The sequence below is a fragment of the Actinia tenebrosa genome, unplaced genomic scaffold, assembly GCF_029948245.1.
Source record: "Actinia tenebrosa isolate PJP-AT-01 unplaced genomic scaffold, QUT_ActTen_1.0 PGA_scaffold1__47_contigs__length_23844297, whole genome shotgun sequence".
NCBI lineage: Eukaryota > Metazoa > Cnidaria > Anthozoa > Actiniaria > Actiniidae > Actinia > Actinia tenebrosa.
This window is the reverse complement of record NW_028292578.1, coordinates 18,750,437-18,773,675: the sequence shown is the minus strand read 5'-3', so window position 1 is coordinate 18,773,675 and position 23,239 is coordinate 18,750,437. Positions and strand designations below refer to the sequence as shown.

The following is a 23,239-nucleotide window of genomic DNA, read 5'->3' as shown; positions in this document are numbered from 1 at the left end:
TAAAATCGTTTTTGTTTTTTTAGTATTAATGGGTTGCCTGTTTGTGGGCCCGCGATCTCAAAACAATAATATTAGAACCTAGTTTTCCCTCGGTTAATACATTAGAAAAAAGTTCGCAAACAAACAAGACGTGCGTACACAGTCAAATATGGCCAAAGAATTTTTAGCACTTATTGCCCTTTTTCTCCAATGTAAGTACTAAATTACCTAGTTCTCATGAACAGCTACGTCCTCTCTTTCTTGTACAAGGCACACTTTTGATATTTTATCTCTTTTTCCCAGGGCAAATTAGCTTTGAAAGTCAAGAGTACGAAGCAGACGATCCAAGAAATGCGTTCGAATTTGGCGCGTTGACGGTAGGTGATTCTTTTAACTTTTTAAGGAGAAATTGTACTCTTATCTTGTTAAGCTATTTCTAAAATCATGCGTTTATGACTTCCGCTTGCTGTTATTTTGAGTTTGGGTTTTGAAGAGGCGCTAATCCCCATATATTAACCTTAAAATGTTCATGCCACTTAGTAAGATGTTCATCACCTATATTCATCCAGGTTAAATCTTTTTGGATAAAATACAGTTAATAAATAATTTTAAAAATCAACTTTAAAATTGTACATTTTTCTATTTCTAAGACTTAAGTAAACGTGTTATTTTTACAGAGGATAGACAATATACACATTTTCTAATTAGTGACAATATAAAAAATATATCATTGCCATGACAGTAATGATTAACGTTCCCTCGAGTGATAGCATCATTATTACAGCCAGTAATCTCCTAGCAGCTGTTTAGTAAAAGAAGCATACACATTATAGACGGTAAGATAAATAAAGCGTCCTATTTCTCGTTCTAGAACAAAACCTCATGATCTATCCGTGTTAATTAAAAGTTTTATGTAATCAAATCTATTTGATCTGGTTGTCCTATTGTATACTGGCTGAAGTACCATGTGCAGCTAATCAGCCAATCGGGTCCTTTTATTGTCTAGCCTTTTTGAGCGGTTGTTTATTCTTTTTTAGTCCAATATCCTTGTTTTAATATTTATTTTTTCTATTGCACTCTACAATATACACTCTGTTTTCTATGTGATCTGACTATCACACTCAAATAAATAGACTTTTTTTGTGGGTTCAAATGAAAACCACTCATATAAAAATATATTTTAATATTTTTACATTTAAAATGTTTGTCTATTTTGGCAGAGTTTTAGGATGTACTTGTTTAGATTCATTATTATCTTTATATGATTTAACGAGAGGATTAGATTAGATAACAGATATATCTTTGAGATTGCATATGCTTAAAATATGCAGGACTATATCTGTTGATCTTCGACATCATTAACGAAATTGTATATTGTTGTGATTTATATATTGTTATTCATTTTTTTAATTTCTCTTAGAATTAAATAGCAAAAATTAATATATTACAAAAATAGTAAAAGTGATGAATAAATAAATAAAATAGAAAATACAGATAGATGCTGTATTAAAGTGGGGATGCAATTACTTTTAATGGAATAAAACTTTTAAGTTAATGTATCAATTACCGCTGACAATATATATATATTTAAATATTCATTTTATTGACAAAGTCTAAAAATTGCTTACTTTGGTAACCAAACCTGAATTAAATGCCTTAAGTGTCTTCTCATGCAGAACTGTTGAACAAAGAAATGATACTCCAGGGAATGACGCATGGTCTGAAATTAGAAAACATTCTACTTCAGATAAAGAAGTCTTTTAAGCTATATGTGAAGGTTCTGGTTACTATGGTAACCTGATTCAGAAATAAGGTTTATATGAAGACTTTATTCACCTTGGTAACCAGACTTTGGTTGCCTTGGTAATCGAAATCACTTAGGTTAAATCTTGTTTTCACACTCGTACGACAATTGAATGAACATAAATATCAACTAGTATTTTCAAAATTCTGTAGAAATCTGATGCTGAGAACTCCACCAGTCAAAGCTCATTAGGTAAGAATTAGATGAACAATTTAATTTAAGTTTTTTCCTTTTACTGTTATATTTGGAGCAGTGTACTATATGGATGGATGGACATGAAACAATTTATCAATTCCTAAAGCAATTCAGGGCACAGCTCACTTTCAAATCAAATTCAATTTTAGCTTGTTAGATTTTGAAGAAAAGACCTAACAAGCTCTATTGATAATTAAATGCCAAGCCCAATACCCCAGAGGTGAGAGGTGATGATAATATCACTCTACCACCCTTCATTCCCCATGTGCTTTTATAAAAGATATCCTTTGAGCAACCAACCAAACAATTGACATTTATAACTTGAATTTATTTCATAACAAGTTTTATTGTGAACTGTAATATTCTTTAATAGGTATTGAAGATATTGTCATGATTGTCAGGACGCAATCCAACTCATTTCACAAAAAGAAGGCCAAAATATTCCTCAACCATATCAAGGACCAACTGAAGCCTGAAGATAAGGTAATGGTTTGTTTAAATTAAAATTTATATTGTACATACCAACCCAGAAAACACTTCTTCAGCTATTATATAATGTTTTCCCATTTCAAACCATGTGTCATTCCTTTGAGTACTATTTTTTGTTTAATGGTTAGTGTATAAGAAAATACATAAATATAGATACAACTCAGACAAAAAATTATATTCTCAAGAATGTCTCATGGTCTGAAATTTTAAAGAAACTTATATTGACTGTTTTTCTTAATTGAATAGCTCCAGAAATTATCTGCCACCCCCCCCCCCCCCTCCACGGAGGATTTTTCAAAAGACCCCATACCCCCAGAAATTTCAATTTTCTTTCATGTCAAACTCAATATTTCTAATTATTCCTTCTTTCTCTGACTCCCCCACCCCTCAGAAATTCCAAATTACTCCATGGGGGATTGTGTGGGTATAGATAGTTTCTGGAACTACACATTACCATTTCATTCCTTATTGCTATTGGTGATAAATGAATTTTATCTCTTTATTTGATTTCAAGGAAAAATTGGTGGTTAAAATGGTTCACCAGAACTGGGCTCCCTTTGGTGCTTGGACAATATTTCCTATGTTAACAAAGTTAGTTTGAGTCAGCCTTTAAATCTTGAGTTTAATTGCAATAAGTATGACCGATAGATGACCATGTAGAATATTAAATCTTATATATTTATCCCCTTATTTTCAGGTTAAATGAAGAATTTAGTGAATCAAAATCCTGGATATTTTTCTGTGAAGAAGATACAATCATTGATTTGCCTGCACTTCTGAAAGTGCTTCAAAGGTTTAATAAAAGTCAGGTAATGAATCAACTTACCATCAACAAAAGTGTGTACTGTATGGTCAGTATCAATAATTATGGTGGCAGCAGAAGTAGAAGTAGTTGTAGTAGAAGCAGCATGCAGCAGTAGGAGTAGTAGTAGCTTTAGTAGTGGCAGTGGCAGTAGTAGTAGCCTTAATAGTAGCAACAGTAAATAGTAGCAGGAGCAGCAGTAGCAGCAGTAGTAGTAGCAGTAGCAGTAGCAGTAGTAGCAGCGCGCAGTAGCAGTAGTAGTAGCTTTAATAGTAGCAACAGTAAGTAGTAGCAGGAGCAGCAGTAGTAGCAGTAGCAGTAGCAGTACAAGCAGTGGCGGCAGTACCAGCAGCAGTAGCTTTAGCAGTAGCAGCAGTAGCACCTATTGTTGCAGTAGTAGTTATAGCAGCAGTAGCAGTAGCAGCAGTAGTAGCACTAGCAGTACAAGCAGTGGCGGCAGTACCAGCAGCAGTAGCTTTAGCAGCAGCAGCAGTAGTAGCTATAGTTGCAGTAGTAGATATAGTAGCAGCAGTAGCAGTAGCAGTAACAGTAGCATCTAACAGCAAAGTCAGTGCTAGCTGTTTGCATATAATTCAACATTTATGAAATTTTACTCTCTCTTTTTTCAGCCTTTGTTTCTTGGTCATGGCATCCAAGATCACTATCCAGCCATTATCCATCACTTTGCATTTGCGGAGAATCCATCTAAGTTCTCATTTCCTGATTTCTCTGCTGGATGGGCCATCAGTAGTTCTCTTCTTAAAATGTAAGAAAATCACTGAACTATTCCTAATATTTTGATAAAGGAGTACTAGTACATCCTCCTAAACTTGCATGCACTGTATTTTGGTATAGTCCCTTGATTTGAAGGTTTTTTTGGAGGGGGGAGGGGGGTCTTTGGTTTTCCTCCTTTTCTCCTTCCACAAAGCCTATATTAATAATTCAATCTAAGATTTAGTTATAACCTGACTAATAATTTGTCTCATAATTTTCAAACCTCAATATTTTGAATTTATTGAAAAGTGCTAACAAACCAGCTGGAAATATTTTGTTGAAAATTGAAGTTTTTTTGATGTGCTTTTGTTCTCCAGTTTCAATGTAGACGTGTGGTTTTTTTTCCAGGTTATCATCAAGATTAGAGAAAAATCCAATGAAGTCAGATTTTACAATTGATGTTCAGCATGAGGTGAGACATTATATGACATGGCCATAGGACATATTTGTAAGCTTTGCACCATCATGTGATGGCAGCCATGTTAGATGGCAGGAACAATACAATCGTTTTACATGAGAAAGAATTCAATTCCCAAAAGCTAAGGGATTTTATTGTTCTGCTATCTAACCACAGGTAGTCCAATAGAGGCTTTGTACCATCCCATGGTGGCAGCCATGTTAGATGGCAGGAACAATACAATTGTTTACATGAGAAAGAATTCAATTCCCAAAAGCTAAGGGATTTTATTGTTCTGCTATCTAACCAGATGTAGCCCAAGCTGTACTATGGGACTAGGCACATGATGGTGCAAAGCCTCTATTCAATGTTGAACATCACATGAGCAATTAAGCCTCCATTGTTGCCAAATTAGTGTACTGATACCCATTTAAAAACCTGGATGAGTGGAGAAAATATTCTAACATTTTCTTTTTTGTCTTTCAAAGGTTGCAATGTACATCTGGAATGATGGAAAAGGAATTTCTTTAACTGACGTGCCTGAATTCTGCACCAGTAAACCAGGAGAAGATAAACTGTGTGCAACGTCTTTTAATAGTACTCCATTTGATTGTGTAAGTACAATTATCTGTAGCTCAAAGTGACTAGAGGTAGAGTGCATACCATACTGATCCGTGAAAAAGATGAATTCAATAACAAAGTTGTACAAATTAGTGCAAGGTTTTGTAGGTCTATAAGGTCTACTGAGGTCTACTCAATTGACTAATTTGTACAAATTTGTGCAATTTCTCACAAAGTTTTTCAGAGATAAATGGCATGCACTCCATCACTCAGTGCCTTCTGCTATCAAAACAGACCAGCTTGGGTGTAATGATTCCCACTTAATGCCAAGTTTCATTCTTTTGAGAATAAGATTGTTTGTTTGAGTTGAACAATATTCATGAGTCTTCTCATGTGCAACCGTTCAACAAAGAAAAGATACTCTAGGGAATGATACGTGGTATGACATGGGCAAAACAAGTGTCTCTCCTCCTCACCTTCTGGATGGGATGCTACTCCATAGTAGGTGAAAAAAATAAGCTTACATAAATTTATTACATTTTCTTAAGCATGTATCTTGGTTTTTTTTTTTTTTTTCGTGTTTTCCCACTAGGGAGAGGTATCTTTAGACGACATATTTTTTGCTGTAAAAACCACACAAAAGTTTCACAAGACGAGAGGTACAATTTATCACACTGCAAATGTTATGCTTCATTTACCTGCGTTTAATCCGGAAGGTGTACAGCCAATCACGTCCTCAGCATGAACAGCATCGTCATCGTCGTCATCGTCATCGTCATCGTCGTCATCATCATCATCTTAATCATCAACATCAATAATATCACTATTATCGACAATATCATCATAATGATCCTGATATTTTATAGTCAGTAGTTTACTTATTAGGCTTACTATTTGTTTTACAGTTCCTATCGTAAAGGACACACTAGGCCTTCATGCAAAACATCTAGTGTATTACAGCGAGACAGAAGACCCTGATGTTCCTACAGAAAACATTGGTGTACCTAACACAGAAATGGGTGGGTATTTAAAGGCCCTTTTCAAACTTTACTGACATTTTCTTTGTTCAAGTTTATCTTTGCCTAAAAAATGAGCGTATTCAAATTTGTTATGCGTCAACCGCGCAAGCATAGACTTCGTTGAAAATTCGCACTAAAGTTCAAGAATGAAAGAAGATGTGGTCTTTTTCTAGGTCACTGTGCCAAGCTGCAGGCCATTATCGAACGATCATCGAAAGACAAAAGATTTAACAAGAAACCCTGGCTTGTCGTGGTCGATGATGATACGATCATGAGGTAACGGCTCCCCTGTGACCACTGGGGTGAGGCTGGGAAAATTGGTTAGAAAAATGAAATAAGAAAGAACAATGAATGGCAAAATCTGATCACTGCATAGCTAAGACGAATCAAATCCCCGCAATTGAAACCGTAAGACAATTCACCGATATTGCATTAGGGGTAAAAGTACGTTTTTCCTCAAGAATCTTTTGAAAAAATATTTTAGATATTACAATATAGTCAAACGATGTTGGTAAACTATGAAGAGTTTCAGTACATTTCTTCGAATAAGATGACAATCGCTCCGAAACAAGTTATCATGGATTACGCAAGTAACAATTTTTAGCGCACACTCGGAAGTTAGGCGTGCTAGGGCTTAATAAGAAAATAAATATTACAGACCTAAAGTCCGAACGGATAATAACGTTGATATATAGAGTTATAACTAAGTTATTAATAATTTTTTTGGCTTTACAGCGCGCCTCGAATGCAGCGTCTTTTAGCTTGTTATGATCCAAAAGAGGTCATCCTTCTGGGTGAAAGATATGGTTATGGAGTGACGACTGGCTTCGGGTATGAGTACGTCACAGGAGGTGGAGGGTGAGTCAACTGCCTTCAATAAAATTTAATAAGGGTTCATGAATACTGTTCCTGGAATTACTGGAAAACTCTAGTGCCCTGCAAGGCTCCATGGAAATACTCATCATTCCCACCAATTCCTGGAATTCGCTGGTAAATGTGACATATAATGAAGGAATAAGGGCTTTTTGATAGTTTTTCTTAGCAAACAATTTATATATTAAAGCAATTTTTCCCTTGGAAATTTAAATGAATAGACCCCTTGCATGTGACATCAAAGGAGCTCAATTTGGAGGACAAAACAAAAGAATTTAACAATCTCCTAAGAATCGAAAACCTATTGTTTTCCCCTCCAAATTGAGCTGAATTCTGAAGTGCTGCAAGGGGCCTATTACGCACTAGGGTCCCCTTGGGACGTTTGCTGCAGGCGTACTTCCAAGCCCTGGGCCCTGGAAAATTTACATTTAACCATAATAATAAAAAACTCTTGGAATTTCGTCATCTGTCAGTAGTACTGTATAGAATAATATTCATATGTGAACTTCATGAGGCAGTCCGTTAATCTATTTTTTGCTTTCTTGTTAGCATGGTCTTGAGTAGAGCAGCAATCAACGCAATAATTGAGAGTGGCTGTTCCTGTTGGGAGCAGAATTCCCCGGATGATATGTGGCTTGGAAACTGTTTTAGAAATATAGGTGTTCCAATCATACACAGCCCGGCGTTTCACCAGGTAAGCTATCATGCAACATGCTCTTGTATTGCATCCCAAATTATGAAGACTCAGTGTTTCAGGATAGCCCAGCGTTTCATTGGGCAAGATGAACAACATTTAGATGGCTTTCACGTCACTCAGAGATAATTTATTCATACCACATGAATTTTGAATCAACTTAATTCAACTCAAACGTTTAAAAACTGCGTTCTTTCTGTTCACATTTAATCGGAGTTTAACTGCAGAAAGTGTAGAAATTGCAACTTTCATACAATCCCACGTTTCGTGCACAACTAAGGTAAGCTGTCCTGCAACCTGGTCCTTCAGGAAATGGTCGTCTTAGCATACCAAAATAGTCACTTCTTTAGGAATCACAAAGACATCGTTTTTTAACTCCCATTTATCATTTTCCCATTTCTTAAAAACTTTGCTTCCTTGGCTGGAGGTTTACTTATCATACTTAAAAAGTCTCATTCGTTTTTAGGCACGGCCCATTGAGTACGTCCCTTCCCTTCTAGCTCACCAGACTCCTGTGTCGTTCCATAAACACTACGAAAACGATCCTTTGGCAGTCTACAGAGATTACTTAAGCTAATGGTCAGAATATATATCATTAGATAAATTGAATGCCAAAATCTCAGTTTAGGCAATTTGAGAATTTCCGGCAATGAGAAATCAACCAAGATTTTAATGCGGTTTTAAACAGTATTCATAAAATTATATATAGTTCTTAAAGAACTTGTAACAATTTCAAATGACATTGCAATTAGCAATGGAGGAGTGAACCCGCTGCTAGGACTCTCTTGTCATAGCGTTGCTCTGCAAAGGGGAGATTTTTACGTGACACACAGTGCACAAAATTTTCAGGAACAATTTGAAGTTGAAGTCTGTTTCCTGCAAGACTAGTTAAAGGCATCCAAACCGTTCCACATTTAGTTTTGAACCACTAGAAATGGGTTCCAATTTATTAATAAAAATAATTATATTATTAATATATTAGTACGTCATTAGTATTCTGACTAGGTTATAAGTATATAAAAAAAAAACGATATTAGTACAGTAAGATTGAAATCTTTAGATTTAGCTTAATCTTTAGCAGACATTGATAAGATTTAATTAGTTTTTTTCTGAACTGTGCGCTTTTGGGCGTTGAACTTTTAAAAGTTGACAATTTTTGAAACGATAAAAACAAGATAAAAATATTCACATGCTTAATTTTAGTTTGAGAATACGGTTTTATGCCTTCTGTAGCGGGTTCGATTGCATTCATTCGTTCCGATCCCGATTCCTACGCAGCCCTGCCAACCATATCCCCTGGAACTGATCAATATATGTTATTAGATGGGGGGTGTTGCGTGAAAACGATTCAACGTCACGCTTGGATCGTCGTAAAAAATAGGAGGGCCTGGAACGGTCATAAAAACAATATAAAAACATTATAAAAATATGTTTTAATAAAGTATACGTCTTCATTGAAAATAAATATTCCAGCTAATTTTATTATTTCTTAACGAACTTTTTTTGTAATTGAATTGATTGAATTTTAGCTATGATTTACATTGTAATTAACAGTGAATAGTAAACTTGTACTTGACACTCTACTCTACCTTTGCTGTGTTTTGCTATCATAATGGTGAGTAGACTTTTGTATTTAAAGCTAAGCTCCTTAGTTATTACATGTAGTAAGGGCTCTAGTCCTTAGCTTCCACATAAACTTCATTTCTTCGCCCCCATAGTCTGAAAGGAGCGTCGTGGCCAGCAGTGTAATACGTATCTGTTACGTAACGCTTTCCATCACGATCCAAAGCAGCTCTGAGCTTTTTCAGATGTTCTGTATTCAGTTGATGTTTGGCAAAGCCTCCAAAATTGCACACGTAGAACTTCTTTTCCCCTTCTTCTTCGAAGAACAGGCCTTCTTCAGTCGGGGCTGGGCAATCTTTAGTAGGATCGACAAAGAAAGACATTCTTGCAGACTTGACCTGGTCTTGATCCACTTCGACTGTCAAACGAACTGGACAAGTCATGGCAACCTTAGATTTGGTCTCATTCTTGCCTCCAATGTAATTGAAAAGCTGCCAAAAAGACTTGCTCGATCCTTCCTCGTAGTCTTTGACTTCCATCTTTGAAGTAATCCATTTAGTTGGTCGGTATATTCTCGTTTCGTAGTCTTCGTTACTTTCTGAGGTTAGAACTTTGAAGTTCGGCCCCTGATTACCGTGGTAGAATTCAGGCTGGTGGAATTTAGTCTCATCGATTTTGGGTTTCTCTTCTCCTTTCAGCCAACTTAACATGGTGAAAAGTCTTACGTTCGATGTGGTACAAGAGAGTTTTATAACAGACCTTGCAGTAGTACTGTTTGTAATAAACATGAGAGTGAGTCAGCATAACATTGTGTGACATATTTCTACATTGGTCACGCCAGGTTTTCGGGACTACACTTCACTTTGCATTCAAGGATGACAAAATATATTCATACTATTGAGAGCCCTTTCTATCCATTATTCTATATCCTCCTCACCAAAAACAGTATCTTTCAAATAAAGATTTGCATCTATAGCTAGTGCTTGTCGTGGCCTGTTTATATTACCCCATAATAGGATAAACCCTCCCTCCCTCTACGAATTAATTTACCGAAATATTAAGCAAACAATAACGACAGCGAACAACAGCTATGAAAACAATCAAAAATTTTAATATTTAATTTGTACCTAGTTTCACTTCCCGGCCGTAGACAGTAATCTTAGAATTCACTACCATGTTGCCCTCTATCATTGAACACCATTGTCTGATACTTGCTTAATTGCTTATTTTCTTCCCCACTTTCCTACAGGTCGACTGGCAAAAAAATCCCAAATCTCTCAATTAATTTCCCTCATTTTCAGTATTTTCTTCTTTCGTTTTTTCTACTTCCTCTGTCTGGTCATCTGCCTGGTCATCTGCTGCCAGAAGAATCATTTCATTGCGACGGTTCCACAGCTTGTATGGCGGGTCATAACCGGCAGAGAAATATTCTGCTCTTACGTAACTTTTTCCGTCACGATCCAAGGCTTGCATTAGACGACATCTACTGTCTGACCAGTCTTTATCCTTAGCCATTCCACTAAAATGTGCAACGTAAGTAACTCGACTGTCTTCTTGCTTAAGAAAGACCTTTTCGTCTAGAGGTTTCGGGAGGTTAGGTAAAAGTGACGATGACAGGAAGAACGACACATTGAACACTTCGACTTTAGTTCCATCAGCATCGTCCTCGCTCAGCTTCACATGAATTCGTACGGGCATATTCATATCCATCTTCTTCCCTTGGTCATTTTTACCGCCGATATAGCTGTATAATCTCCAAAATGCGCTCATGAATTCCCCTGGTGGTGCGTTGGACGAGACCCATTGGGACTTGTCGTAGAGACGGGTCTCGTAGTCATCACAAGTTTCAAGAACTTTGATCAATGGCCCATCAGCTCCACGGTAAAATTCAGGAATGTGGAACTCACTGGTGTCAATTTTGGGCTTTTCTTCCCCCTTAAACCAGCTTAACATCTTTAGATATCTTTGATTTTAGCAGGGAGGATCGTGAAAGCACGAGCCAGGTACCTAAGCAAATCGAATTCAGTTGTTATGAGTAAGCAGAGAGGACCCTGGGGACAAAGTTACTGCCCGGAAGCCAGAATCTTGCGACCAGGTCGTCAGGGCGCATGCTCTATCTCAGGATCGCTGACTTTAAAATGCCGGCTCAACCTTTCTGACGGCTTGTTTACGTCTTCTATTTGCAAAACTGTATATGTTCGAAACTGGAAATAGGATTTCATTCGATTTGACTCAAGATTCGAAGATATATAACCATTCTTGTCGATTTGTCTTGCTTGGTTTCCGTTGGTATGTTTGCTTATCCTGCTAATCAGAGTTCGTTGCTATGTTATTCTGAACATCCAATTCATAGAATTTTAAGGCCGGCACACACGAGGGAGATTGCTCCCGCAACACGCTCCCGGAGCAAAGCTCCCTCATCTGTACCAACGATTTCACGCGGCAAAAAAATATTGCGCAACAAAACTTTTGCCCCCGGGTTTTACTCCCTCATATCAAAATGGTTAAATATGATGGAGCAAGTTGAGGAGCAAATCTGTTGCAGAATCGTGTTTCGGGAGCAAGTTCCCTCGTGTGTACTGAAACTTTTATTGCTGCACAACAACCTGTTTCCAGTTGGCCAATCAAATTAATTGTTGGATTTATAACTAGTTCCCATGCTCCAATCGGGTTGTTTCAGCGTTTAGCTCCCTTGTGTGTGCCGGCCTTAAATTAGGGTTTCCAAAATCCTACGATTTTCGCTATGAGGAGGCTCTGGGTACAAGAATGCGAAGTTGGTAAGACGCGGGATGCGGTAACCTGAGTATCAGGCCTTCAGGGTAGCTGGGGGAAGAGAGCCTGCATGATACTCAGGTTAGGGATGCGGAGGTCCCAACGACCTCGCCCCTTTTGAAACTACTGACACAGGATCAGACAGAAAACCTTCGGACTTTTTATAGTACTTTTTAGGTACGTATACTGTCACTGCTGGAATTCTTTCAAATAAGATGGCGGCATCATATATCGTTAGAGGCATTCCCGAGGAAGAGAAATCCCTTTTATGAACTACTTGATAAAAAAATTTTCCACATTGATTTTCATTTCCCTCAAATTTGAAGCTTGTCGAATTGTCCTATTAAATTAAGCGAAAATCATAGCCTGCGTAGCGACGCTTTGGGGAAGGGGGAGGGACTCTATTATATATCCAGTGGCGGATCCAGAACGATTTCGATGGGGGCGGGGGGGTACCTAGAAAGGCATCACATGAGCGTCCCTTTTAGGTCTTTTCTTATACTTTATTCTTCATATTTTTAAACTCTAATTGTTCAGGTGAATTGAAAGGTGACTAGTCAACTTCATGATCATCATGCGAGTTTTTGTAGCTTGATATTTTCATAAAAAAGTTAGTGTTGCACGATTTTCCTGACAAAATTTTTTTGAAAAAAGATACGTTATAAGAAACGTGGCTGGATTTCGATCTTTCCTTCGTTTATCTAAACTGAAAATGTCCTTATCATAAGCCGACCCATGACGTGACCCTCCGTGGCTGCGTGTCCTTGGTTGTTTTTTTATTGGAATTTTGTCTGATATCGATTACTTATGTATCTTGAAAGCAGATCGATCGATGTAATTGAAGAAAACTAAACAAAGCTTTATTAGAGATCATTTCATCTCGGTTATTGAAGCCGGATCAATCTAAACAGCGTATCCAAAGCAAGGTAAGGTGAAGAAAGTTATACACTGCACACAGATAAGAATTTCTTTATATAAGTTCTCTTAATATCTAGGATGGGTGTTCGAATGTTTAGAGTACCAACTGAATAACTGTCTTTTTGACTAGAGTGCACGCACTAAAACCGTGAACAGGAGGGAGGAGATGACTCAAATGGTTTTCCTATTAAAATTCTGAAACAGTCATGTATGACAGTGTGACGTCACATAGCAACCAAATCTTGGCGCGACGCGTCTACCAAAATGTCACAATAAAATTGTAATTTTAAAGGCCGGAATCTTGAAACAAAAAGCGGTCAAAACAAAGATTTAAAAGTTTATACATCTTTAATTTAACGTAAGCATAATAATTACTCATTAACTTATCAAGTTCAATACTTTTTTTTATCATATCAACGATCTAAAACTCTGAAAAGATAAATAATTTGAGCTACTGGCCTTTCGTTTTCTCTCCATTTTTTTCCCTGCAAGAAAAGTTATCGCGTACTTAGAAAAATCTTTTCTCTTCTTTCCCTTCATTTTATAAACCCAAACAAGGACGTTTTACTACTAAGCTGTTGGGCTTTTAACTAAGCTAAAGTACGTTTTCCCTTGTCTTTCCATTGTGCTCATCAATCCTTTTAAGTGTCAAAATTTACTCAGTAACTCGTTTATCGTATTCGCCTTCGTAAACCAGTCGTACTTTTTGAACATTTTTTTGTCGCAAAATCAACATTTAGATAATAAATCATATCTGCGTTCAGTATCTTTGACCTCCTTTCCTCGACCTTGGATAAAGCATATTTTTTCTTTGTTAAAAATCGATTTTTTTCTTCTGAAATTCTATTTATTTTACAGTAAGCTTATATATTGTTGTCAAAAAATAAGCTTATACAAAAATATGTTGATGACATTTATCAAGTTTAATTGAAAAATATTTTCAAACATTTCATTTTGTGGTTAAAAATAAATTTATTATTTTATATGGAAAAAATTATTTGCTTAAATTGCATGATTTTTTTATATTAAAAATTGATTGAAAAATATTGCAAGTTGTTAAAAATACATTCATTGGATATTTTTTTTTAAATATTGAAAAATTGATTTATATGATAACAATCATCTTTTACCCCACAAAGTGAGGTGAAATTTAAATACTGAAATCCATATTTGTATAGTTGAAACCTCACTGTTAAAAATGGCAATTTTGAGGATCTTCATTTATATCTTCCTTTTGTATGACCTGTATTTTGACTCTGTTGGTGGTTTATTTTCTCAAGACTACTATCACATTGCACAGGGGATGATAGCAATCATCCTCTACCATGTTTTAACCTGTTTTATTTATCAAAATTCTCTCCTTGGGCCATGCAAAGTCCCATTTCTGGACTCTCCTTTTGAAAAAGACACTATGACACAGAATAACTCATTGCTGAAGAGAGACAAGCTGTACAGACGCACAAAAAAAACACAAGATTCGACAGTTTGCCTTGTCTCTGTGTTTAATATCTTTTGTTGTTACAAAGATGTGTGTTTGTGTGTGCTTTAGTGGTACATTTGTTACCAATAATATTTAATCTTCTGTGACAGAGTCAAAAGACACTATTTTGGACAGTAATTATTTAGTCATAAATCTATATTTTTAATTAGGAATGCCTCGTGTACACATAGGAATGTAATTCTTTAGTTAACTGTTTGCGTGGAAAATGCGTAAGCAAGAAATAATTTCCGTACGTAATTACATTACAGTGAGTCATGCCTAGGTTTGGCGCTTGTTTACGTAAGTTCGTGTTTGGGACATCCTGTTTGCGCCTAGGGCGTGCAACATTGCGTAGGATGTGTAAGGTCTTAAGAATGCAGGTTTTCCCATAAAAGTAGGCCCAAACTAAGCTTAAATCAGTGTAGTAAAAGTTCTTGAAGACGTTGCACATATCAAGACAAGGAATTCTCTACGATGTAAAGAGATATCCTGTAATCTCGTTCCCGTTTTTTTTTCGTGTATTGTAAAGTTGTGTGGATTTTTCAATAAATTCTTTTGTCAAAACCACTTGCAATCTGATTCATAGCTGAGCGCCTTGCCGCCGGTTACATTTTTGGTGTCAGAAGTGGGATTGCAAGAAAGTTGACATTAGTAGTTACTGATTATTTACCAACGGGAACGAGATTGAAATCATGGCAGAAGAAGCTGTGGCTGCACTCACAGAGCAATTGGCTGCACTCAAGGCACAGCTGGATGGCATGCAGGCTGAAGGAGGACCCCCTGCCCAACCTGTTCCTGCACCAGTGGTGAAAGTGACAGTGCCAAGGGAGAAGAAGCTGAGAAAGTATGCTGGTGGCAGAGACGACAAGGTGCTTGAAGACTGGATAGCGGATGCACAGAGGTCTGTGGCTGCCCAAAAGTTAACTGATCAAGAGGCGGTGGATTTCCTGTACCATAGCTTAGAAGGAGCGGCTCGAGATGAAGTTCGACTAAGGCCTGCGGATGACTGGACAGACCCGGAGGGTTTCTTCAGGATTCTGAGAGACGTCTTCGGAGAGAAGCTCACCAAGACCCAGCTTCTCCAGAGGTTTTTCGCCAGAAAACAAGGTGACAGGGAGCCCATCCAGGACTTTGCCCATGCCCTGATGTCGATGGCGGAGCACATAACCAGAGTACACGTAGGAGCCCTGGAAAACAAGGACCAGAACCTCAGAGACACATTCGTTGAGAACTTGCGTGACAACCTGTTGCGCAGGGATCTCAAGCGCTATATCAGAGAACATCCCGAGAAGACCTTCAACGAGGTGAGGCAAGAGGCCTATCGTAGCTCGGAAGACACAGATAGAGGAACACATCGCCATGCAGCGGCCAAGGAGGTGTTGGTGGAGAGCAACCAAGTAAATGCCATCCAAGAGCTTACAGCAGGACAGAAGGCCCTGGTGGAGAGGCTCATGCAGCAACAAAAATTGCTGGATGAGCAGCAGAAGCTGCTAACCCAACTTACCATGAAGTTAGCAAGCCCATCACCACCACGAAGTCCCCCACGTGGTCCGAGGAGATGTTACAACTGCCACGAGCTTGGACATCTTCGGCCGAACTGCCCAAAGCCCCTGAAAGACAAGGCACCAGCAGCACCACAGAAGGAGTCAAACTCCAGCTCTCCACGGCAGTGAGCCACGCCGTGGAGAGGAACTGTAGTGGCTCTAACTCTCTTTTTCAGAACGAAAAGGTTGTCGGGACAAGTCCCACAGTGGTGGCGAGGATTGGCGGAGTACCTGTGAAAAGCTTAGTGGATACGGGCTCCATGGTTACCCTCATCACCGAGTCGTTCTACAGGGAAAAGCTACAGCCAACCCTAGGAGACCTACACCCTGAAACAAGATTACTGCAGCTGCGAGGAGCTAACGGTTTGGACATCCCTTACATTGGATATATCGTCGCTACAGTAGAGATCGGAGGAGTGGTGGTCCCTGGGTGCGGCATCTTCATCACGAAGGACACAGCAGCCACTACAGTAATGCAGAGGAGGGTACCTGGCCTACTGGGAACCAACGTTCTTGGGCAGGTGCCCCAATACCAACAGATCCTGCAAGATGAAGAGAAGAAGAGTAAACGTAAAACTGGGTTCGTGAAAGTAGCCGGCTCAGACAAAGTCTGGGTCCCTGCTTTCACAGAATCTGATATCTTGGTCACAGGCCCATCATGGGGCACTGATGCTGTGATCGAACCCCTTGGTGTACCAGTAGAAGGAAACCTCACCGTGGCCAGTACTCTCGTGGATACTACCAAGACGTGTTACTATGTCAGAGTTGCCAACCAGACGGCAAAGGACATATGGCTAAAGCCGAGGACGCGGATTGGAATTGTGCGAGAGGGAGAGATGGTCAAGAGAGGAGAGCAGTTGGAGTTCCTACACGAGAATAACATGGTGACAGTGTGCTGTAACCTTAGTGCTGACCCTCAGATGCCACCCCAACGGGAAGCTGTGGGCAAAGTACGTTGGCAAAGGATACAGACACCCCCTCACGGGATTACCCTGGAACATTTCCCTGGGACGGAACTTCAGAGGGAGAAAGCTCTCCAGATGTTCGAAAGAAATGAAGAGGTGTTTGCTTCATGTAAGGAGGACCTTGGCTGTACAAAGACAACATATCATCGCATCTACACAGACGATGATGTGCCTGTCACAGAGCGTTACAGAAGGATTCCTCCAAACCAATACCAGGAGGTGCAACAGCATCTACAAGACTTGCTAGAAAAAGGAGTGATATGTTCAAGTGAGAGTAACTATGCCTCCCCAATAGTGCTTGTACGAAAGAAGTCTGGAGCCTTGAGGATGTGCGTCGACTACCGGAAGCTGAACCAGAAAACCAAGCGTGATCAGTACCCCCTACCAAGGATAGAGGAATCACTGGAGGCACTGCGTGGCGCAAAGTACTTTTCCACCATAGATCTGGCATCAGCCTACAATCAAGTTGAAGTCCATCCTGATGATCAGCACAAGACTGCATTCACAACGCCCATGGGTTTGTTTCAGTACACTCGGATGCCGTTTGGACTACAGAATGCCCCAGCGACCTTCCAAAGGTTGATGCAAGGAGTCTTCCGAGAGGACATACTTCACACCCTGATGGTCTATCTGGACGACATCATAGTCTTCTCATCCACCATTGAAGAACATCTTGAGCGGTTGGAAACGGTATTCAGTAAGCTGAAGCATCATGGATTAAAGGTTGAACCAGCCAAGTGTCAACTCTTCAGAGATCGGGTGTCCTACCTGGGGCACGTGGTCTCTGCTGACGGTGTCGAGACAGACCCTGAAAAGACAAAGGCAGTTAACGAGTGGCCAGTTCCCCAGACAGTGCGCGATGTGCGATCATTCCTTGGTTTCGCGTCTTACTACAGAAGATTTGTCCCCAAGTTCGCTCAAGTGGCAGGTCCGCTGCACAAGTTAGTTGCTGAGCTCGGGAGCGGAGGAAGTAACATGACCACCCGGAAGCAGATTGGCGTACTGTGGACAGAAGAATGCCAAAAGAGCTTCAACAAGTTAAAGAATCTACTAACCTCAGCACCAGTGCTGGCCTACCCGGACTACACCAAGCCCTTCATCCTAGAGACGGATGCGTCCAACGAAGGATTGGGAGCCGTGCTGTCCCAAGAACAGGACGGAAGAGTCAAAGTGATCGCTTATGCCAGCCGAGGCCTGAGAGGTGGAGAGCGAAACATGGAGAACTACTCATCGAGGAAGCTGGAACTACTAGCCTTGAAGTGGGCTGTATGTGAGAAGTTCAGGGAGTACCTGCTGGGATCGAAGTTTGTCGTCTACACAGACAACAACCCGCTGACATACCTACAGTCAAAGAGTAAGCTGAAAGCTGTGGAGCAGAGGTGGGCTGCAGAGTTAGCAAACTTCAACTTCACCATCAAGTACCGCCCTGGACGTCACAACCAGAATGCAGATGCTCTAAGTCGCATCAACCGAGATGAAGAACCAACCACAGTTGAAGTAAGAAGTACACTAGCCTATTCTACCAATACTACAGACCTACCAGAAGAGGTACGTCAACATTTGATGGTATCAGCAGCGTTCATAAGCAATACAGAGACAAGTGCGCTGGAGGAGCAAGCAACCTCATTCCCAACCACACCTCTCACAGAGATCCAACGACTACAGCAGGAGGACCCATGTATCAGTCGTCTCCTCCACTACCGAAACCTTGGACGTCGGCCAAGTAAAAGGCAAAGCCAACAAGAGACAAGGGATACAAGGAAGTTGCTTAGTCACTGGAACAGGATTGAGGAAAGCCATGGAGTTCTCTACCGCCGTACAGGAGTCGGACAGGGAAGTGAGCTTCGGTTACTGCTACTCCCCACATCAATGAAATCACAAGTACTGAAGGGTGCGCACGATCAATGTGGACATCAAGGACAAGATAGGACAGAACAGCTCTTGAGGAAAAGATGTTGGTGGCCCGGTATGCAAGGAGATGTGAAGCAATGGATCTCAAATTGTGAAAGATGTGTCATTGCCAAAGGATCCTACCTTCCAGTCAAGACGCCGATGGGCAGCCTACTAGCTACTAGGCCATTGGAAGTGCTAGCGATGGATTTTACCTTGCTTGAGCCTGCAACAGATGGAAGAGAAAATGTCCTCGTGTTAACAGATGTGTTCACAAAGTTTACAATTGCTGTACCTACCCGTGATCAGAAAGCTACAACCGTAGTCAAGACCCTGATTAAAGAATGGTTCCTTGTGTATGGAATCCCCCAAAGAATACACTCTGACCAAGGCAAGTCATTTGAGGCAGAACTAGTCAAGGAGTTGTGTGCAGTGTATGGAATTAAGAAGTCAAGGACAACCCCCTATCATCCTCAAGGAAATGGGCAGTGCGAAAGATTCAACCGTACACTACATGAGCTTCTAAGAACTCTACCAGCAGAAAAGAAAAGAAGGTGGCCTGAACACCTGAAAGAGTTATGTTACGCCTATAATGCTACGCCACATGCAACGACTGGATACTCACCCTTTTACCTGATGTTTGGTCGAGATGCCAAGCTACCTTTGGACATTCTACTTCCTGATGATGACAGACAAGTGACAGTAGACAACCAGCAATGGATTACCAAGCACCAGACTCGTCTACGAGAAGCTTACACCACTGTGACACAAAACTTGAAGGAAGCTGCTACCGTCAGAAAGAAGATCCATGACCAGAAGGGCAGAGCACTGGCCGAACCACTACAAGTTGGAGAGCGAGTACTCCTTCGCAACCGTAAAGTCAGAGGAAGAAACAAGATTCAAGATAAATGGGACAACCAAGTGTACAAAATCGTCGAACGAAGAGACAACAATACATATGTCGTTGAAAGAGCTGATGGACATGGAGGAGATAAAGTTGTTAGTCAAGGAGAAATGCAAGTGTGTCCAAGACCAATGCTGGAGATACGAGGACGACACAGGCAAGCTGACAGGTCTAGACAAACATGTACTGCATCGCCAGAATCATCAGATGAAGAAGATGACATTGGAGGAATGACAATCGCCTTTCAACCAATGACAGAACCAGCTGAACCTGATGATGATGATGATAGTGATGATGCGTCTGAGGAAGAACTGGCTGCACCTGTACTCCGACGTTCCACAAGGACAACGGCAGGCCAACACAGCAACCTCTATAATCTTCCAAGATCCGCACTTCAGTACTGACGAGTCCACCTGCGTATCATTGTTCCTGAATTTGCTCGAGGACGAAGCAAACAAAAAGGAGGGGCAAGTGTGACAGAGTCAAAAGACACTATTTTGGACAGTAATTATTTAGTCATAAATCTATATTTTTAATTAGGAATGCCTCGTGTACACATAGGAATGTAATTCTTTAGTTAACTGTTTGCGTGGAAAATGCGTAAGCAAGAAATAATTTCCGTACGTAATTACATTACAGTGAGTCATGCCTAGGTTTGGCGCTTGTTTACGTAAGTTCGTGTTTGGGACATCCTGTTTGCGCCTAGGGCGTGCAACATTGCGTAGGATGTGTAAGGTCTTAAGAATGCAGGTTTTCCCATAAAAGTAGGCCCAAACTAAGCTTAAATCAGTGTAGTAAAAGTTCTTGAAGACGTTGCACATATCAAGACAAGGAATTCTCTACGATGTAAAGAGATATCCTGTAATCTCGTTCCCGTTTTTTTTTCGTGTATTGTAAAGTTGTGTGGATTTTTCAATAAATTCTTTTGTCAAAACCACTTGCAATCTGATTCATAGCTGAGCGCCTTGCCGCCGGTTACACTTCTATTTTTTCCCAAATTCTTTATGACACAATATTTGATGGTAGTATTATTGTATATTTCTTGCTCTTTGAGGTGGGAACATTTATTCCTTATGTTCTACATTTAGACTGCTGTATCTTAGTTGAAGAGGTATTCAGTGAACTATTAATTCCTAGTATGAACTTTTTATAAATGTATACTGAATGTTAAGCCTGGTCATAATAATTGTGTGTATGATAATTGCAATAATCAAAACTACACTCACCCCAACGATCACACTTCACAACAAACTTCAACACCTGGATTCAAACCACTGATCAGCCGTTATCTTAAGCCCTGCTACTTATGCCCAGGGTTGGGGGGGGGGGGGGGGGGGTAGAGAATTGGGAGGAGATGCTTGTCAAAAATGTTGAAAATGGCTTCTAAAATAATTATTTTTACCCCCAAAAAGGTACAAACTATCTATGAGTGCTAAGTGACAGAAGGGAGGTAATAATTCTAAATTTCAACTGTCAGTTTGGCTTTCATTTTTTCATTTCATTTTTTTGCAAAGAAACCACCGAACCCCCTGGGATATAATAAACAATCGATCCCTTATGAAAAGCTGCATACAGTATGTTCATGTAAAATGTTGTCTTTTCCCCATGTCCTTTTATTTGCTTGACTTCTTATTTTAAATCTAGTAATAGTTTATGGTTCAATCGTCTATTTTGTATGAATAATGTTTGTCTTTGTTGCTCAGTTGTTTTCATCTCTGCCTGCATCTCTGAGTGTTAAGTGGGAGCCCTGACATAACACCCTGGTCCTGGTATAACAACTTGTGCAGCAATCGTAGAGATTATAAAAACATTATGCATCACAGGAAAATTTCAGTGACATTGATATCTACTCGTTGATACTTAGAAATCGCTCGAATTATGAAAAACAACCACAACAACTTTCAAATACACTTTCCTTTCCTATTTATTAAACTTCATATATTTAATTGCGAAACACGCCAGTTTAACATTTGAGTTAAAAAGAACCAATATTAAATATGAGCTCGCCCAACCTGGAATATAAGATCATATTTCATGGATTAAAATCATTTTAGGATAGGAATAGAAAAGTACAACATGGATAATACAAGCTTTACTATACGACTTTTGTGTGTTTAGAATAAGGTGGCAAAATATTATCTACAGATAGAGTATAAACACTAAAAGTGTGCAACACTTTGCACTATTTAGTAGTAAATAGTGCTAATTAAACAATAGAAAACAATAATAATTTAACAGTATTTAGTGGTATTTATGTTACACATTTATAGTGTTTGTACTCTACTCTGGGGTAGTTTATTATTTATGTAAATAGTTAATTTTAAATTTGATGACTTTTGATTTTTTGATTCACTCTTATCGAGTTAATTATTCACATATTTACCTTTTGCAAGTCTGCCTTGTTGACTTATGATTTGTGCAAAACATGGTGTCAAACCCAAGGGAACGTTTTTCCAACTTCAAACAGATAGATGAGCAGTTGTGCAAAAGGTTTCTTCACGAAACTCCGCAAATACGAAGATGAATACCTAGGTTCCTTAACCTCCTTTTGTGATGCCATAGATCAAATCTTTAAGTCATCAAGGTCTTAAAATATTCTTGTGTGTCGTCGTTTTTCGAGTGGCTCTTGGAAAGGTACTTCGCAAAGAAAAATTCAATAACTAAAGATCTTTTTCGTTAAAAGCATCAAAGTAAGTGAAAAAACATTTTCGAAGGACTCCTTTACCCATATGACTGGTTCATAAAGCAATATCTTTGAGATTTTTGGGGGAAAAACGGGAAGATAAACACGAGCGTTTAGTCTTCCCTCTTGGCCGCCATTGTGAAATCGCTGAACCGCGACGTGACGTCATACTGTCATACATGACTCATTCATTGTTTACCTTGGAGACGTCTCCTCCCTCCTGACCGTGAACATTAAATAGTACTAATAAGTACTATTTCATACAGAATCCTTTGTTTTCTATTGTTTATTTATCACCATTTAGTACTAAAAGTTAGAAGAACGATTTCACGTAAGCGTTTTTAACATGCTAATGCCGAGTATTGTCGAGTATTTACAGTCAAACAAGCTCACGCGTTGACCCCTAGAGTCGATTAATGATTTGAATTTTCGAATTTTGATTTCATTATTCAGTTGAAATTTACGTCGAAAACGAAGTTGGTGAAAATTCCAATCAACTTTAAATTCAATATACGACATTTTGATTGGTTAATCAGTGCTAACACAGGAAGATCAAGAAAACATGGCGGCCAGAAATAGTCTTGGCCGTGTTTATGTGCCGGGAAGACCTTTACCTGATATTATTCAACAGGAAATTGTTCATCTCAGCGATAGCGGATTGCCCAGTAAAGCAATTTCGCGACAACTGAAAATTTCTAGTTGGGGAGTCCAGAAAATACTCCAACATTATCGATGATATGGAACTGTGTCTCCATTCGCTCAAGGCGGGAACGTTCCCTACAAAATACTGATGATATCCTCCAAGTAATTGAGGCATGGAAATTACAAAACCTAAGGGTTCCACCCCACGTGGGAAGGCAAACGTTGCGTGACAAACCCTAAGATCGTCTGCATAGATGGCTACGTATGGATCGCCTTAATTAGAGCATTATT

At 39.4% G+C, this 23,239-nt stretch overlaps 3 protein-coding genes and 1 long non-coding RNA gene across 6 annotated transcripts in view; 2 read left to right on the top strand and 2 right to left on the bottom strand.

Annotated features, from left to right (window-relative positions):
• Window positions 1-81: 81 nt before the first annotated feature.
• On the top strand, window positions 82-9,091 carry LOC116293990 (beta-1,3-glucosyltransferase). The gene is made up of 15 exons (XM_031701497.2): window positions 82-191; window positions 283-356; window positions 1,936-1,975; window positions 2,352-2,461; window positions 2,982-3,058; window positions 3,165-3,276; window positions 3,899-4,035; window positions 4,392-4,455; window positions 4,929-5,054; window positions 5,594-5,660; window positions 5,907-6,020; window positions 6,194-6,296; window positions 6,756-6,878; window positions 7,443-7,587; window positions 8,054-9,091. Exons 1-15 carry the CDS (start codon window positions 149-151, stop codon window positions 8,162-8,164), a joined length of 1,446 nt encoding a protein of 481 aa, XP_031557357.2. The 5' UTR covers window positions 82-148; the 3' UTR covers window positions 8,165-9,091.
• LOC116293994 (heme-binding protein 2) lies at window positions 3,984-23,126 on the bottom strand. 3 transcript variants are annotated; one of them, XR_004196876.2, is made up of 3 exons: window positions 22,921-23,045; window positions 5,700-5,798; window positions 3,984-4,027 (listed from the first exon to the last, which is right to left on the bottom strand). XR_004196876.2 is itself a non-coding variant. In XM_031701501.2 (2 exons), the coding sequence occupies exons 1-2, from the start codon at window positions 23,121-23,123 to the stop codon at window positions 9,261-9,263; spliced, it is 864 nt and encodes a 287-aa protein (XP_031557361.1). In that variant the 5' UTR covers window positions 23,124-23,126; the 3' UTR covers window positions 9,049-9,260. The 3 variants fall into 3 exon arrangements, 1 of the variants encoding a protein (XP_031557361.1); XM_031701501.2 differs by lacking the exons at window positions 3,984-4,027; window positions 5,700-5,798 and adding an exon at window positions 9,049-9,921 and having other exon boundaries at window positions 22,921-23,126; XR_016120279.1 differs by lacking the exons at window positions 3,984-4,027; window positions 5,700-5,798; window positions 22,921-23,045 and adding exons at window positions 9,788-9,921; window positions 10,278-11,186.
• Window positions 12,766-23,239, top strand: part of LOC116293988 (organic cation transporter protein) — a 27,715-nt gene continuing 17,241 nt past the window's right edge. Inside the window, exon 1 of the mRNA XM_031701494.2 lies at window positions 12,766-12,848. The gene's annotated coding sequence lies outside the window, so the exon portion shown is untranslated. The remainder of the gene's footprint in view (window positions 12,849-23,239) is intronic.
• Window positions 21,530-22,764, bottom strand: LOC148910032 (uncharacterized). Its single transcript, XR_016120136.1, has 2 exons — window positions 22,007-22,764; window positions 21,530-21,635 (listed from the first exon to the last, which is right to left on the bottom strand). It is a non-coding gene; the product is annotated as an uncharacterized LOC148910032 (long non-coding RNA).